Genomic DNA, 13,932 nt, shown 5'->3' on the forward strand with positions numbered 1-13,932 from the left:
TGCTCACAGGTACATGCGCTCACCACTTTTCCTCCTTGCACGGTGAGGAGCACTCGCCCAGGAGGCGAGACGAGCCAGTGAAAGGAGCGTAGTAAAGGAAAGAGAGAAGCGAGCAGTGGTCGCTTTTGTATCATCAAGCGTGCGTGGCTCCACATTTATGGCGCCGTTCCGAAAAATTCTCAAGGCTACATGTTTGTTGAAGACTCGTGCGCAACTCCAACACCACAACTAAATTTCGACCTCTGGGTGGTTTAGGGCCCTTCAAAGATATATACTGTTACAAACAAACCACAATGCAGTGAGCATGCAAAAGTACAGCCTCTCACCTCCATAAGGGGTAATGGGGAATATATGAGTGGTGCCCCTGAGCGTGCTCACTGCGACCCACCGACTGTCCAACGAGAACGCCACATCTTGTATCTGGAGGAAGAAGGGCAAGTGTCTAAAATTAATTTTGCAATACTAAACACACTCGCATGCCCAGCAGCTCCACTTCTGTTGGGACAACAAAACTCACACGGCTCGACCAGGACATCTGAAGGGCGAAGGCACAAAACTGCTATGGTCGATGTTTTCACTACATATTAAAAAAAGGAAAGACGTACTTTCGCTGATGCTGACTAATAAAACACAGTTCAAAGAAGAGGAAGAACCTGGAACTTTCTGGAGTTTGACAACATCAAATTTTCAGACTGCCCAATACTCAAGTTTGCGTAAGCAGGCAATTGGTTGAACTTTGATGTATCACATCTGAAGGGGATAACGAAAAAGTTCTATATATCGGTAATTCGATATATAACATGATTTATATATCGAAAATATATTCAAGGGGATTTCCCAACTGTTCGATGTGCACAACAATTCATTATATGTGAGTTCGACTGTAGAATGCTTCACGAAAAAGAAAGCTACAGTGCCTGAAGAGAACTCTCTGAGGGCTTAGCTGGAACATACAGTCGAACACGGATATATCGAACTCGAAGGGGATCGCGAATTAGTTCGATATATGAAGAATTCGATATAAAAAAATACAGGCCCTGAGACCTTACCAGTGGTCGACGATCACCTACAATCAGCGCATTCAAGAATGACAACTAATTCTACACACACGATGCAAGAGAATGTTTTATTCGCGCGAAAAAAAAATTGCTTATCTTGGCCAGCTTCTTCGTCTTCGAAGTGAAGTTAAAAACGCTGGCCTCGATCTTATCGAGGCTGTCCAGGTGCGACAGCCCGGTTCACTCCATGTCGCCGCAAGAACGTTGAACCGAGCCGAACGCTGCCACCACTTCAGCGGCGGAGTACGCGCGTGTAGCCGCCACCTCGTCCAGACGATCTTCGTCGCCACTTGAGCTGTCGGCCTGGGCATCCTGGGTCCCTGCGACCGCAGCTACAATGTCCTCGTCACCGAGGCTCGCAACAGCCTGAACATTGCAGTGCCCTTCCTCAAAATCGTCCGCAGACACTTTGGGTGGAACGGCAGCCGGAAAGAGGGACGACAACTCGTGAAATGCATCGTCTATGTGCTTGTCGTCGCCATCTTCACTGGTTTCCGCAAGTTCCGCCATCACGAAGCCTGCCTTCCGGAAGCAGTTGGCCACTGTGTCCGTCTTCACGTCTCGCCAGGCACCCGTCACCATTTGAATGGCACCAAGCAGGTCAACCTTCAGCCCACCTTGAAGGACTTGATGACGCCCTGGTCGAACAGTTGCTGCTTCTCTGTCGTGTTGGCCAGCAGAAACTTCAGCTCGATGTTTTTGAGCTCGCAGGGGAGCACGCACGCAAAAGAGGAATGCGGTGGTATGCGACAACTATCGGAAGTGAACTCCGCCAACAAAGCGCTCACGATCAGTCGCGATGGCGGCGATGGCTACCCGGGCGCCCGGGCTACCTGCGAGGGCAGCAGCGATGTACGAAAGGCGCGGGCTGTGGTTGGCTGATCAAAACTCACAAAACAGCAACAAAAAAAAAAAAAGAAAGAAGAGGCAAGAGGAGGAGGCCGCTGGCTCCTTCATTCCTGCTCTCCGAGTCGACAATAACGCGGAAAGCGTAGGAGAAAGAGAGAGAAAAAAGAAAAAAAAAAAACATTCCACAAGTTGGAGAACGTGCCCAGTCCGGGCCCTCTTGCCCTCATGTTTTTCGAGCGTTTCGGGTGTCGGCTGAAGTGCGGTGCCGCGAAGGTTGCGGGGCTCAGCGAGTGCCGAAGCGCGCCTTCCAGCTCGCGCGGCGTTCGATATATCCGATGGCGGGTAAAAATACCGTTCGATATAGATGTGCGAATTTCTCTACCTTTACAAAGGATTTTCAAGGGGATAATTTACAAGTTCGATATACAGTAAAACCTCGTTAATTCAAAGTCACTGGGACTGTGAAAAACTTTCGAATTAAACGGGTTTTCGAATTAACGAAACATACAAAAAGCGGGATGCAAGGAACTTTGAATTACTGAAAGTAATCGGAGGTGGTCGTTTGGCCTTCTAGTTTGTGGCTCCAAGGGTTGTTTTCCAGCAATACCTGGTCCCATTTTTGCCGCGAACTCGGGAAAACGGCAGGCATTGCTGCTATCAGCGCAAAAAAAAAAGGTCTCCTGGTCAGCTAAAATGCGAGCCTGCGGAAAAGAAGGCGTGCTTCACTGCAACACAGTGGTGACACGCGGGCAGCATGTCACTTGCTCCTCACTGCCTCAGCGCGTCATGATGCGGCCACTCGCCCATTCTTTCTGGTAAAATAAAGAATATGATAATGGCCAGTGTGACGGAATCCACAATGTGTTCAGGCTGGAAAACATGATCATTGAAGTTTTCACTGAGTTTTCGAAGTAGGCGTTACAGGCAAGAACTCCGCCAGCAGTGCAAGTGCGGAAATTGCCGAAGCAAACGCCAGTCGGAGGTTCTCATACATCGTGAATATAGTGTACTAGAATAATTTCCTAGTGACGCGTCTGAGAAGGAGCGCGCGTGCCCGTTTGTGTAGACGCCACCAGGCACCGCCACTGCGCCTTTTTCTAGTTGACCGGTCGCTCTCTCCCCCGCTGCGTTTAACGCTCTCCTTCTCCGCGTTTGTAGGCGTTCCTTAAAGGGACACTAAAGACAAATAACAATTTATGTCAGAGTGAAAGCCCAATGTATGACAACTTCTAAAACGGCAATATTATCACCAGCAGTGCCCTACTTACCGAGAAATTAAGCTAAATGTATCACATGACGAGCGCCACGAGTGGGACATTTTCGAAGTGATCCCGATGACGTAGGGAAGTCGGCCTGCAATAAATCACTAGTAATCAAACTAGCAGCAGTGAAAAAAGAACATTCCGAGCATCAAAAGACGTAATAAAATGCTGTTTGTTCGTTTCCGCTTGATTCATGGAAAAGAAAACCTCCGTGGCGTTGCCATGGGGAACGGCGCGCGTGGTTCAAAGGTTCCGTTTTCGCCGAACTGTGTCTCGCCCGTCTCAGTGGTAGTTTCGGGATCGCGTACTGCCGTGCGTGTTTTGCGCGCTCGTGAAGGTCGCTCTGACAGAAAGTTCGACAAAATGCCGCATGCGTGTGATATTGCCGGATGCCCGAATGGTGCACAACGCCAGTGCTGCAGCAAGGAAACCGGTGTGTCTTGTGCCGCGGAATGAACCCTTACGCTCGAAGTGGCTTAGTGACATTCCATTGCGCCAGTGTGCTAAACAGTCAAAACCTCTGCGTGTGTGCTCGCTGCACTTTCGTACTGAGGATTACGAGACCAACCGCAACTTGGTGACGGCTTTGAATGTGCCCATCCGAGCAAGTCTTTGCCGCAGTGCCGTTGTTGCTACTGTGGGTCCCGCTACTTCCGCTCGGCTGCTACTAGTGTCGGCGGCCGCGCAGTAAAAGCGGGCAACGTTGGGCATGGCAGCAGTGACGTATGAGAGTCGTATTTTCAGGCGGGAGATTTGAAGCGCGCTAACGCGATGCGGACCACTAAAAACGTGATTTTATTTCAAAATAAGCACTTCCTTGGCACAAAAGCAGCGCTACGAGGTTTCTGGACCGCTATTTCAACAATCAACGTCGACTTAATATTTGCCTTTAGTGTCCCTTTAAGCACCGGACTCTGATTGCTGCGCAAAAAGACTGCATTTACTCTAGTATAGTGTAAAGAAATTTTGTGAAAACCACAGCAACATACTAGTATCAACAATGTCGTCTGCTAGCGTAAATGCCGCAGACCGGCGGATTCATTGCAGTTCGGGACATCGCCTGCAGCAGTATCTATTCGCATTTTTTATCATCCATTTGCACAAACCCATCATATGAGTAACTCTGCATGTTTTGCTTCTATTGCGCAATATCTAGCACAACATTTAAATCGCATGCTCATCGCAAACTACACAAAAGTGCTCAGCAACGTCTACGCTGCGTTGCTATGCCAGAAGGCGTACGACGAAATAACGGCCTCGACGGACGCATATTGATGGTGGTAAACTTTTCGTGATTTATTCTCGGTTACAGAAATGCAGCTAAACAAGATTATTCCGGCGTTTCCTTACCTAAATTTACGGCATGCAATGAGACGTACTACATGGAAGCATCCCACATGTAAGCGTCCGGAGAAAAAAAAAAGTCATCCACCATTTTTTTTTTCACAAGGACTACGACGTTGAACGTAGCGTCGCAGGGGACGCGCACGAGGCAAGCAGCTGCAAAGCGCGTCTGAACCGGCCCAAACCGGCGCGAACTGGCTCCGCGACTAGAAAAAAGCGCAGCAACGCCACCAGTGGCGTCTACTGGCGTTTGCTTCAACCGGCCTATTGTCCCTGCCTCCTGGACGCGTCACTAGGAAATTGTTCTAGTACACTATAATCGTGAATTCCGTCAGACCGTCCTTTATTATCTTTTTCCCAGAAAGAATGGGTAAATCATGACGCGCTGACGTTGCGAGAAGCATGCGACATGCTGCCGCGTGTCACCGCTGTGTTGCAGTGAAGCACGTCTTCTTTTCCGCAGGCGCACGTTTTTAGCTGACTACGAGACCATGTTTTTTTTTTTTGCGCTAGCAGCAGCGAGGCTGGGTTGCTTCAACTGTCACTCATTAATATCACTACACTGCATTGCCCTGTGGCCCCTAAGGGCCGTCGCTTCTGCGGATTTACAGCGAAATCGGGATCGGGAATTGGCACATGGCGCCCAGTTTTCGAATTAACCGGGCTCGCGCTGACCGCCGCTTCGAATTATCCACTCAGATTTACATTGCAAAATACGGGACCACAGAAACCCTTCGAATTATGCGGGATTTCAAAATAACCGAGTTCGAATTAACGAGGTTTTACTGTAGCTGAAAATTCAATATATGTGGGTTCGATATATCCGTGTTCGACTGTATATGAAATTTTCTAGGAGCACAAAAAAAAAAACGAAAAAAGAAACAGGCATGGCGCAAAAGAAAAAGTGTAGACATGAAACAACCACTTGTCCAACGTAGCTCTTTTTCTTTTGTGCCATGTCGTTTTGTTTTTCTGCTCTTACGGAAAAACTACAGTGACACATAAAAAGCCGAGCAATCTAAGCTGGCTCAGTTATTGAAGCAAACAGGGTAGCAAGATCGCAGCAGGTCCACTAGTTCATTCTTGCCACCCTCAGGATGCTAACAACATGGCTTACACAATGCAATGGGCTGGTATTTCAGTACATCGTAATGGAATTCCAAGGTACTTATTTACCCAGCCAAAACTGTAGGATGTGTACACCTTCTTGAAGCACTTGGGTTCAAAGCTGATGAGGGCATTGGCTGGTCAGTGGTCAAATGAGCAATATGTTTCGCAGTACTGGTGAAAAAAACGGCAGGCCTGCGTGGGAAGTGCAGCACAGTCACAGCAAAAGCTGGAAGAGCGGCATTTCTAGAGCCCATTGTAAGTGCACTTGATGCGGCAGCTGATGACGGTGAAGACTTATGGCTGAGCCTTTTGTGATGGGTTGGAAGCTTTAAACAACCCACTAGTTACATAATTTTCATTGTGTGACGCTCAGTCATTATTTCGCTCTTCTACCATGCTATATAACATATGTTAACATGAGAAAGAGAGAGAGGGAAAGAACTTTACTGAGGCCCTAAGGAAATGGATCATGGGGGCCTTACAGGCTTCCTTGACAGCTAGTACAAGTACACTTGCGAGGTACCCACTCCGCTACAAATCATAATTTTTGTGAAGTATTCCGGGAAGCAGCCACTATGCCATTTTTCGTCATTCTGTGGTGAACCATGGTGCCCGCTACACATCTGTAAGGCATTATGTGAACTTTGTTGGTGCTGTGCCTGATGACAATGAAGAATTATGGCTGAGCCTTTTGTAATGGGTTGGAAGCATTCAACGACCCACTCATTGCGCAATTCGCATTGTGTGACACCTGGTTACAGAATTCGCGTTGTGTGATGCCTGATTCTTATTTCGCTCTTTTACTACGCTATTACATATGTTAATGTGATTCCTTCCCAACATGAAGCCTGCATAGGGTGTTTTTGCAACGAAGTTTCAAGCACCGGTATGGCTCTGTGGTAGAATACTGGGCTCCCACGGAGAGGGCCCAGGTTCAAACCCCATTCCATCCTGAATTTTTTTTTTATTTCGTGCGATAGCGGTTATAGACACTGGCGGCAGCGGACAACTACGCCACCAAAAACGGCTGTTGTTGTGATCTCATAACAGCATTCACTGTAAAAAAATAACTTGGGAAGATTGATGGTGCGATTTTCACAGGTATAAGTAATGCAAAGAGTTGAAGTTGAGATTGGCAAAGTGCTAGATTACATCACTGTAACATGTAAGTAGACCTATGAGAGAGTATCTATCTAACCCTCACCCCCCTCCTCCCCTATTGATTGCGAATGCCATCAGAAGTCATCGACACTCAACTGTGGATTGGCCAACCCATTGCCAGTGTAAATTGCCTACATTCTGTTTTTTGTTTTGAACATCTCCCACTCCGTGTGCACATTTAACAGGAGAGATTACTTTTCACAAGGCTTATTTTATAGTTAGTATGATGCAATGGGGCACAAAGTTTTGCAATGTGAGAACAAGAACGTCACACTTTTTTTTGTCCTGATTTTACTGGACTCTGTCCACTTCCCATCACACTGAAATAAGATAGCCGCTGCCGGTACCACGCCCAGACTCACCTTAGCCGTAGTGTCACCCCGGTGAAGGGTGTACAGATGCTGGACGCTGCCGAAGGTGGGTCCACCCGGGTGGGGCATGAGGTGAAACAGGTGGAAATTATGACCCAGCCGGTCGGCCGTGAACAGGAGCACGCCGCTCGGGTCGAAGTGGAGCGCCGACAGGGGCTCCCCGTGGTGTGCCTGGAAGTGCGCCACCAACCCCTCAGTATCGGTGTCCTCCTCCGTGCTGAATGACCCTGTTGCCACACCCAGCACATCCACAACCGAAACCACTCCGGGACACAGTGAGGTCGAAGCACCAACTGCGCCACCCATGCCACCACTCATAGCACCTCCCAGCCGGTGGCATTCCTTCTTGGAGCTGGTAGTCGTCGATGGTGCCTTGTGGCCCGTCAAGCTTGAGGCCACCGTCTCGCTAAACAGGGACAGCCCTTTGGTCAGCGTCTACAAAGAAGACAGGACCAATTACGTAGTTGCATTTCTAACAAGAAATAATGACTTGCAGCTGCATTAAATTACTTTGTGTGAAATATAAATAGTAATGGGCAGTGTGCTTATAATCCACAGTTCACAAAGAAATGACTTAAATGGGCACCTACATACAGATAAGTACGAGTGCTGCAGCAGGAACACTTCCTTATAATCACCAGGTTAGCACATTTCTCTGGGCCTCCTGTCACCACAGGATGGTGATTCAGATGCATCACACTTCGCTACTCATGAACCTTCAAGGCCCCACCTTGACGAGAACCCCAAGAGGCGTAGCACGTTCCCCCATGGCGGTGCCCATGAAAGTCACTTCATCATCAACGGCAGACACTAAGCACTAATAATAATAATATGTGGTGTTTAACATCCCAAAACCATGACATGAGAGACGCCGTAGTGGAAAGCTCCGGAAATTTCGACCACCTGAAGTCCTTTTACGTGCACCTAAAACGTGCACACGAGCCTCAAACATTTTCACCTCCATCGAAAATGCAGCCACCACGGCCGGGATTTGATCTCGCGACTTTCGGGTCTGCAGTAGAGCGCCATAACCACTAGACCACCGTGGCGGGACAGACACTAAGCACTACCCAATATGAATTCATTGCTGTAAGATTGTCAAATTAAAATCAAATTACAAGGCTTAGCATTCAAAAGCAACATACAGAAAGACTATGAGGTTAAATGAGGCCATGGACTCCAGTTTAATTGCAAAAGCCAAGTATCCTTTGAGGTGCACACACGTTTCTGCATTTCTGCCACACCAAATGTGGCATCATAACGCAGTCAGCAAATGACCTAAGCCCAGCAGCAGGGGCAGCATCTCCATGCTATCATTTTTCAAGATATGATCAATTTGCAAGATCTCGTGATATGGCACTGAACATGCCAGTGTATACATCCATCGTGACCAGCGTTTTGAAGATGACGACGCTGGCATGTAATTTTACTATGCACATCAGCTTTCCTAGAAAGGAAGAAGATGACAGCGTGGAGTAGCTAGCAGTTTTAATAAAAAAGGCTGTTTAAGTTCAAAGCTGCCGGGTAGGCCTCAACACCTATGTGTTCTGTACATGACATGGCCAGCAGCATTTCTGGTACTTTGTAAATAAAGCTCGCTATTTTCATGTAGTGCCATGGATGCTGTTGGCCATATACATCAACACATCCAGTGCCTAGTCAGGTGAAATCTCGTGCAAGTGATTGATACCCAAAAGCGTTCACACAACAGTAAAGTACCCAAAATGGTCACACCCGCTAAACTATCACTGCAAGTTGTAACAGTTTATGCCATACTCTAGGTTTTGTCTAATTTTATGCACAATTCTTTGAAACAGGCCTCGTGAAAATTTACCACGAATTGGTAAGTCGTGTGAAATTATTTTCGGGCCACAATAGTATAGCACAAATGAACATTTCAATGCAGGTGAAATATATGCCAGAAAAATCCGAGGCATAAGATCTCGACACAACACTTGTATGTCTTTTGGGACAAATAGACCCTTTTCGTAATTGTAAAGCTAGCTTTCCTGCTATGCAGTTTGGCCAACTAATGGCGGCTAGCAGGGCTGGGCAAAGATACTTTAAAATTGTATCGCGATACGATACAAGATACTCAGGCAAAAAGTATTGGAAATACAGATACAAGATACTGCCGCAATAATTGTATCCGATACGATACTTGGCAATTGTATCTTAAGATACTTCGATACATTCTCAAATTTGTTAATATAGATCTATATAATGTAGCAGCAAACGCCTACGCACGAAAATGTCTTCTTGAAAATTTCTTAAATGTGATCTACTTTGTTTCACATGAATGAAATGTCTGTTAGTATCTCAAAAGTTTTGCCCTCCTTGCTCAAAGTAAATTAGTTTCCTTTTAAAACAACTTATTGGGCTTTGTTTTAGTTCTTCACAGGACAACTATTTATGCACTTCGCTGACAGCGGTTCTTGCTTGTCATTTTTGCAATTGATGGGAGACGCTGCTGCTCAGCTTGCCGACCAGCTAGCGGGTTGCCATATAATCACAATATCTTCTATAAGAAGCCTTCGCACGACGGCGCAAATACCGGTGTGGACTTTTACCTTGTCCGTGAAAGACAGTTTGCACAATACCGTATATCCGGACAGGTGTGCAGCAGCAACAGTGCTGGTAGCGAAATTTTTTTTTGGTGGGGGGGGGGGGGGGGGGGACGCATGGTGTACACTAAGGGTTTAGACCTTTCGCTAGCGGCCCGGCCCGCACACATGACCGTCTTCGTCTCATTTGTTATTATTTTCTAAATAAGTGTGTTTGTGAGCTACACAGATATGACAGGTCTCAAGCGTTCCTTTCGTGAGGAACATGTGGTCACCATGCGCTGAAACATAACCGTGGAACAAAAACCCTATATTTCAGGATCTGCGTTCAGAATTCACTCGTTTTGTACTTCGGTATCGATGTTACTCGAATCCTGACTCCAAATCCCCTTCAGAAATGACCTATATATGAGATATAGGAAAGGCTTCCTTTCAAATGGCAACGTCATTTTGTTCAAAATCTCTCCGACCCCACCACCTTCACTGTCCCGACCCTTGGAGCAAAATTTCGCGACTGCGGCCCGCTGGCTATAAGCTGAGTTTGAGACCCCTGGTGTATACGTAGATGACGTAAAACTGCAATGAATTTTCATACTCTACTTAGCTACTGGCGTAAGGGATACTCACTAACGTGTAATCTTTTAGCAATATTTCTTCAACGAGAGAACATGTGCAACACAGAAACGTCTCAGACGTATTGTATAGTTGCACAAAGCGTCGCAGGACACCGTCGCTATTCGCGCTATTGCCGCTTATACCTCCCATTACGTGGCGATTAGTAATACAAGAAATATTTAGGAAGGCCTAAAACACGAAAAAAAATATAAGCAAAATAGAGAGGTGGTTCTGTATCAAACATTCACATTGAATGAGTACAGAAATACAATACAGACGGCGCCATTAATATCTATGAGCATGAAGTATCGTCAACTTACCTGTTGAGACAATAGAAAATTCAGTGCCTATCGAAAATTGCCTGAAACGGCTCGTTAGGATGCTCATGAGTAAAATGGAGCATTCAGTAAAACAACGTTTCTCGAATCCCCTTCCTAATACCTTTAAGGTGGCTCCTAATGATTTCCATTATTATAATGCAAACTCAATTTCGTTGTTTTCCTAAGCGGCAAGCAGAACGTTTTGTACTGTAACTCAAGGGACGCCCACATAATTATATATTTGTTGTCAAGATCGCCTTGGCAATGTGTAAATGTGTAAACAGTAGTAGAAATATAAAGCAGACAGAATAAAGCAGAAATCTTACTTTGGGAGCGCGTTACAAAATATATACTGCAGTGACCAGACCGGAAAAACAGTACAGAGACCTAGGTAATGTATGGGATGCAATATGACAGCTAAGAAAGCACTTGTGCTAATAATCAAATTATGATTTCATAAATGCTTCGAATAAATGTATCAGGAAGTGAAAATACGGTACGCCAAGATATTTTCTGCTAAGTGAACGCTTGCTCTATGAGATCTAGGATCAGTACCAGTGGTGCTGAAGTTGTTAGAATCTTATCTGCATATAAGTTAATTCATTTCATGAACGTCAAACTTACATCCAAGAGATCCTTCAAATCGCTGATATGCAAAATCCACGAGACACAGAGCAACCCCATTCTTGCACGCATCCCATTTCGTTAGGGAGCAAGACGCAAGAGAATCTTCAATAACGACACTGTAGCAACATCAGAATTTGCGCGATAGACGCTGCACGTAGTGGAGTACGCGGCGCAGGACAGTGGCTAAGAGCAAGTGTCGCGGCATTGGCGCAACTAAGAAGAAAAAAAAATCGAGAAAACAGAAGGTACGTGGGCTGGGCGTAGACGTCCACACCCTGAATTGTCTTCCTCATCTTCTGCCTTCACTGGAGCACTCTGGTGGAAAAATAAAATTACGTCACTGCCCTTACACTTACTCAGATGGCTTAGTGGTACCAGTACCAGCATGAGAAGCGGAGCTTGGCCAGCGATTATTGTTTCGCATGGTTGTGTTGCGATAGGAGTATCTTGTATCTTAAGATACACGATACATTATCGAATGTATCGGAAATACAGATACAGATACTCGTCTTTCGAGACGTATCGCGATACAGATACAAGATACCCATAAAGTATCTAAGATAGTATCTAAGATACATGTATCTTCGATACTGCCCAGCACTGGCGGCTAGTCAGTTACTGCGAACAGCGCCATTAGTGGCCTGGTGCCGCCATTAGTCGGGCAAATATGTAGTACAGGGAAATGCACTTGCAGATTATGAAAAGGGTCTATTGCAAGAAACATATAATCTTCGTGGTTAAAAAAAAAAAGCAATCCTTGATCAGCATACCTTGGCAGCATGTATGACTGTTGCTGTGTATGACTGCGTGCCTTCGCCAGCGACCCCACCTCTCGTCTGGTGCACTGGAAAAAGCTGGAATAATCCACACAGTAGCACATCTCAGGTGAGAGAGAAATGCCAGCAGTGAGCATGTTGAACAGCATGGCATGTCATTCCCTACTACGCATCATTCAAAGTGAAAAACCACGACATAGATCATATTGCTGACCATTATAATTTACCCACATACAATATAGCGATGAAACCAGGACTAAGACTACCAGCCCATACAAAGTCCAATGGGAAATGTGCTGTATGACCATCATACTGAACGCCTAATTAACATTTCAGTACTGATTACAGAACAATTTTGACGCAAACACTTCAGCAACATAATTACCAATGTGATCATCCCCTCCCCCCCAAGCCCCAACTAATAAGTCACATAAAGCATGTTTTATTGCGATAGCAATTATATGGACAGTCTCGGCTGGTTTTTGTCGCCGCCGTCATGCATCGCATATGTATAAGTATGTATATATATATAAAAGTCCCAAAGAAAAATAATTCAGAAAAAGGCTTCCGAAGCGCGGAATCAAACCAGCGACCTCTCTATCCGCAGCGCGTGGCACTAACCACTACGCCACGAAACGCAGGTCCTTCAGGTAGCTGACGGCGAGCGTTATACAGTCGACGTCCGATTTCCCAGACGCCCGAAATTCCGGACATGCCTAATTTCCCGGACTCATCTGTGGCACCGTCAAGTTCCCCGTAGAGTCAATGTATTAAAAAGTCCGAAATTCCGGACGCTTATAGCCTTCGCCATCCGATTTCCCAGACTTTTTACTGTTAACCGCCGACCCAGTCACCACCGACACCGCCATTTTGGTTGTTTTCATTTTCATATCCTTGAACCCACCATACTCGCATCGCAGGTGTGGCCAGCAGCACCGCCGCACCGCGCCGCGGCTGCCGTAACCTCGAAACCGCACGTGTCAATCCGTTGCCAGCCGTAGCTTAGCCAAGCCAAACCTCACTGTGTTCGTTCCCGTGTTGTTTTGTGAGCTGTGCCAGCTCTGCGGTCGTGTCTGCGGTTGATCGTTTGCTGCTGCGTGCTACCTTCAATGATCACGTTTCCCGACCTTCAGCATCCACCAAGTTCCTAGCTGTTTCGTGCTGTGCTTTTCGTCGAGCGGATTCGCCGTTTACAGCAATGGCACCGACTGCTCCTTCGTCTTCGTCCGCGCCTTCGAAGCGCACAAAGCCACCTCGTAGGCTCACGATGACGAACTGCCATCCGCGGACGTTGCTTTCGACGATCTGCGCGCTGGCGGCGTGTTGATTCCAGCCGAGATAACCCTTGAGGGCTTCGCCGACGCTGACAAAGACCTCGAGCTATGTGCAGAGTTGACCGATGACGAAATCATTCAAGTTACGGAGGATTCCGATGACTCCGACACCGAGAACGAAGAGCCAGCTCCTACACAGCCAACGAGCTCGGAGTTGACGCGAGCACTGATGAGACTGTCATTGGTGTACAGCGGCAACATGACGTTGACTGAAATTGAGGCAGACATAATCGCGGGCAAGCGGACCGTGCAAAAGAAAATAAGCGACTTCTTTGCGCCCAAGTGCTGACCTATGAGGTAGTGCCGGCCACGTATTTTTTTTATATAAACGGCTCTTTTCAGAGCCACCTAAACGATGCATTGGCTGAATTGCTATGGGAATCTTGTACTCCGGCTGTGACCCTCTCCGTCAGCGAAAAATACCTACCAAAAAGGTGCGTTTTCATGTGCAGTCGTTTTTCCGGACTGCCCGATTTTCCAGACGTTTTCGCAGTCCCTTGAGGGTCCGGGAAATCGGACGTCGACTGTATAGACACCCTTT

The 13,932-nt window shown here is 46.7% G+C and overlaps 2 protein-coding genes across 4 annotated transcripts in view; one reads left to right on the forward strand and one right to left on the reverse strand.

Moving 5' to 3' along the window:
- Positions 1 to 13,932, forward strand: part of LOC119390336 (cytochrome c oxidase subunit 6A2, mitochondrial) — a 673,327-nt gene that overhangs the window by 100,851 nt on the left and 558,544 nt on the right. The gene's annotated exons all lie outside the window — the stretch shown is intronic.
- The window catches only part of LOC119390324 (BCAS3 microtubule associated cell migration factor), a 65,691-nt gene that overhangs the window by 37,628 nt on the left and 14,131 nt on the right, over positions 1 to 13,932 (reverse strand). For all 3 annotated transcript variants that reach the window (XM_037657919.2, XM_037657921.2, XM_049414738.1), the window contains exons 10-12: positions 12,052 to 12,135; positions 7,147 to 7,590; positions 327 to 420 (exon numbers count right to left, since the gene is read on the reverse strand). In XM_037657919.2, coding sequence (XP_037513847.1) covers positions 327 to 420; positions 7,147 to 7,590; positions 12,052 to 12,135 — 622 coding nt within the window. The remainder of the gene's footprint in view (positions 1 to 326; positions 421 to 7,146; positions 7,591 to 12,051; positions 12,136 to 13,932) is intronic.

This window comes from Rhipicephalus sanguineus, chromosome 4 (assembly GCF_013339695.2).
Source record: "Rhipicephalus sanguineus isolate Rsan-2018 chromosome 4, BIME_Rsan_1.4, whole genome shotgun sequence".
In the NCBI taxonomy this organism is placed as follows: domain Eukaryota; kingdom Metazoa; phylum Arthropoda; class Arachnida; order Ixodida; family Ixodidae; genus Rhipicephalus; species Rhipicephalus sanguineus.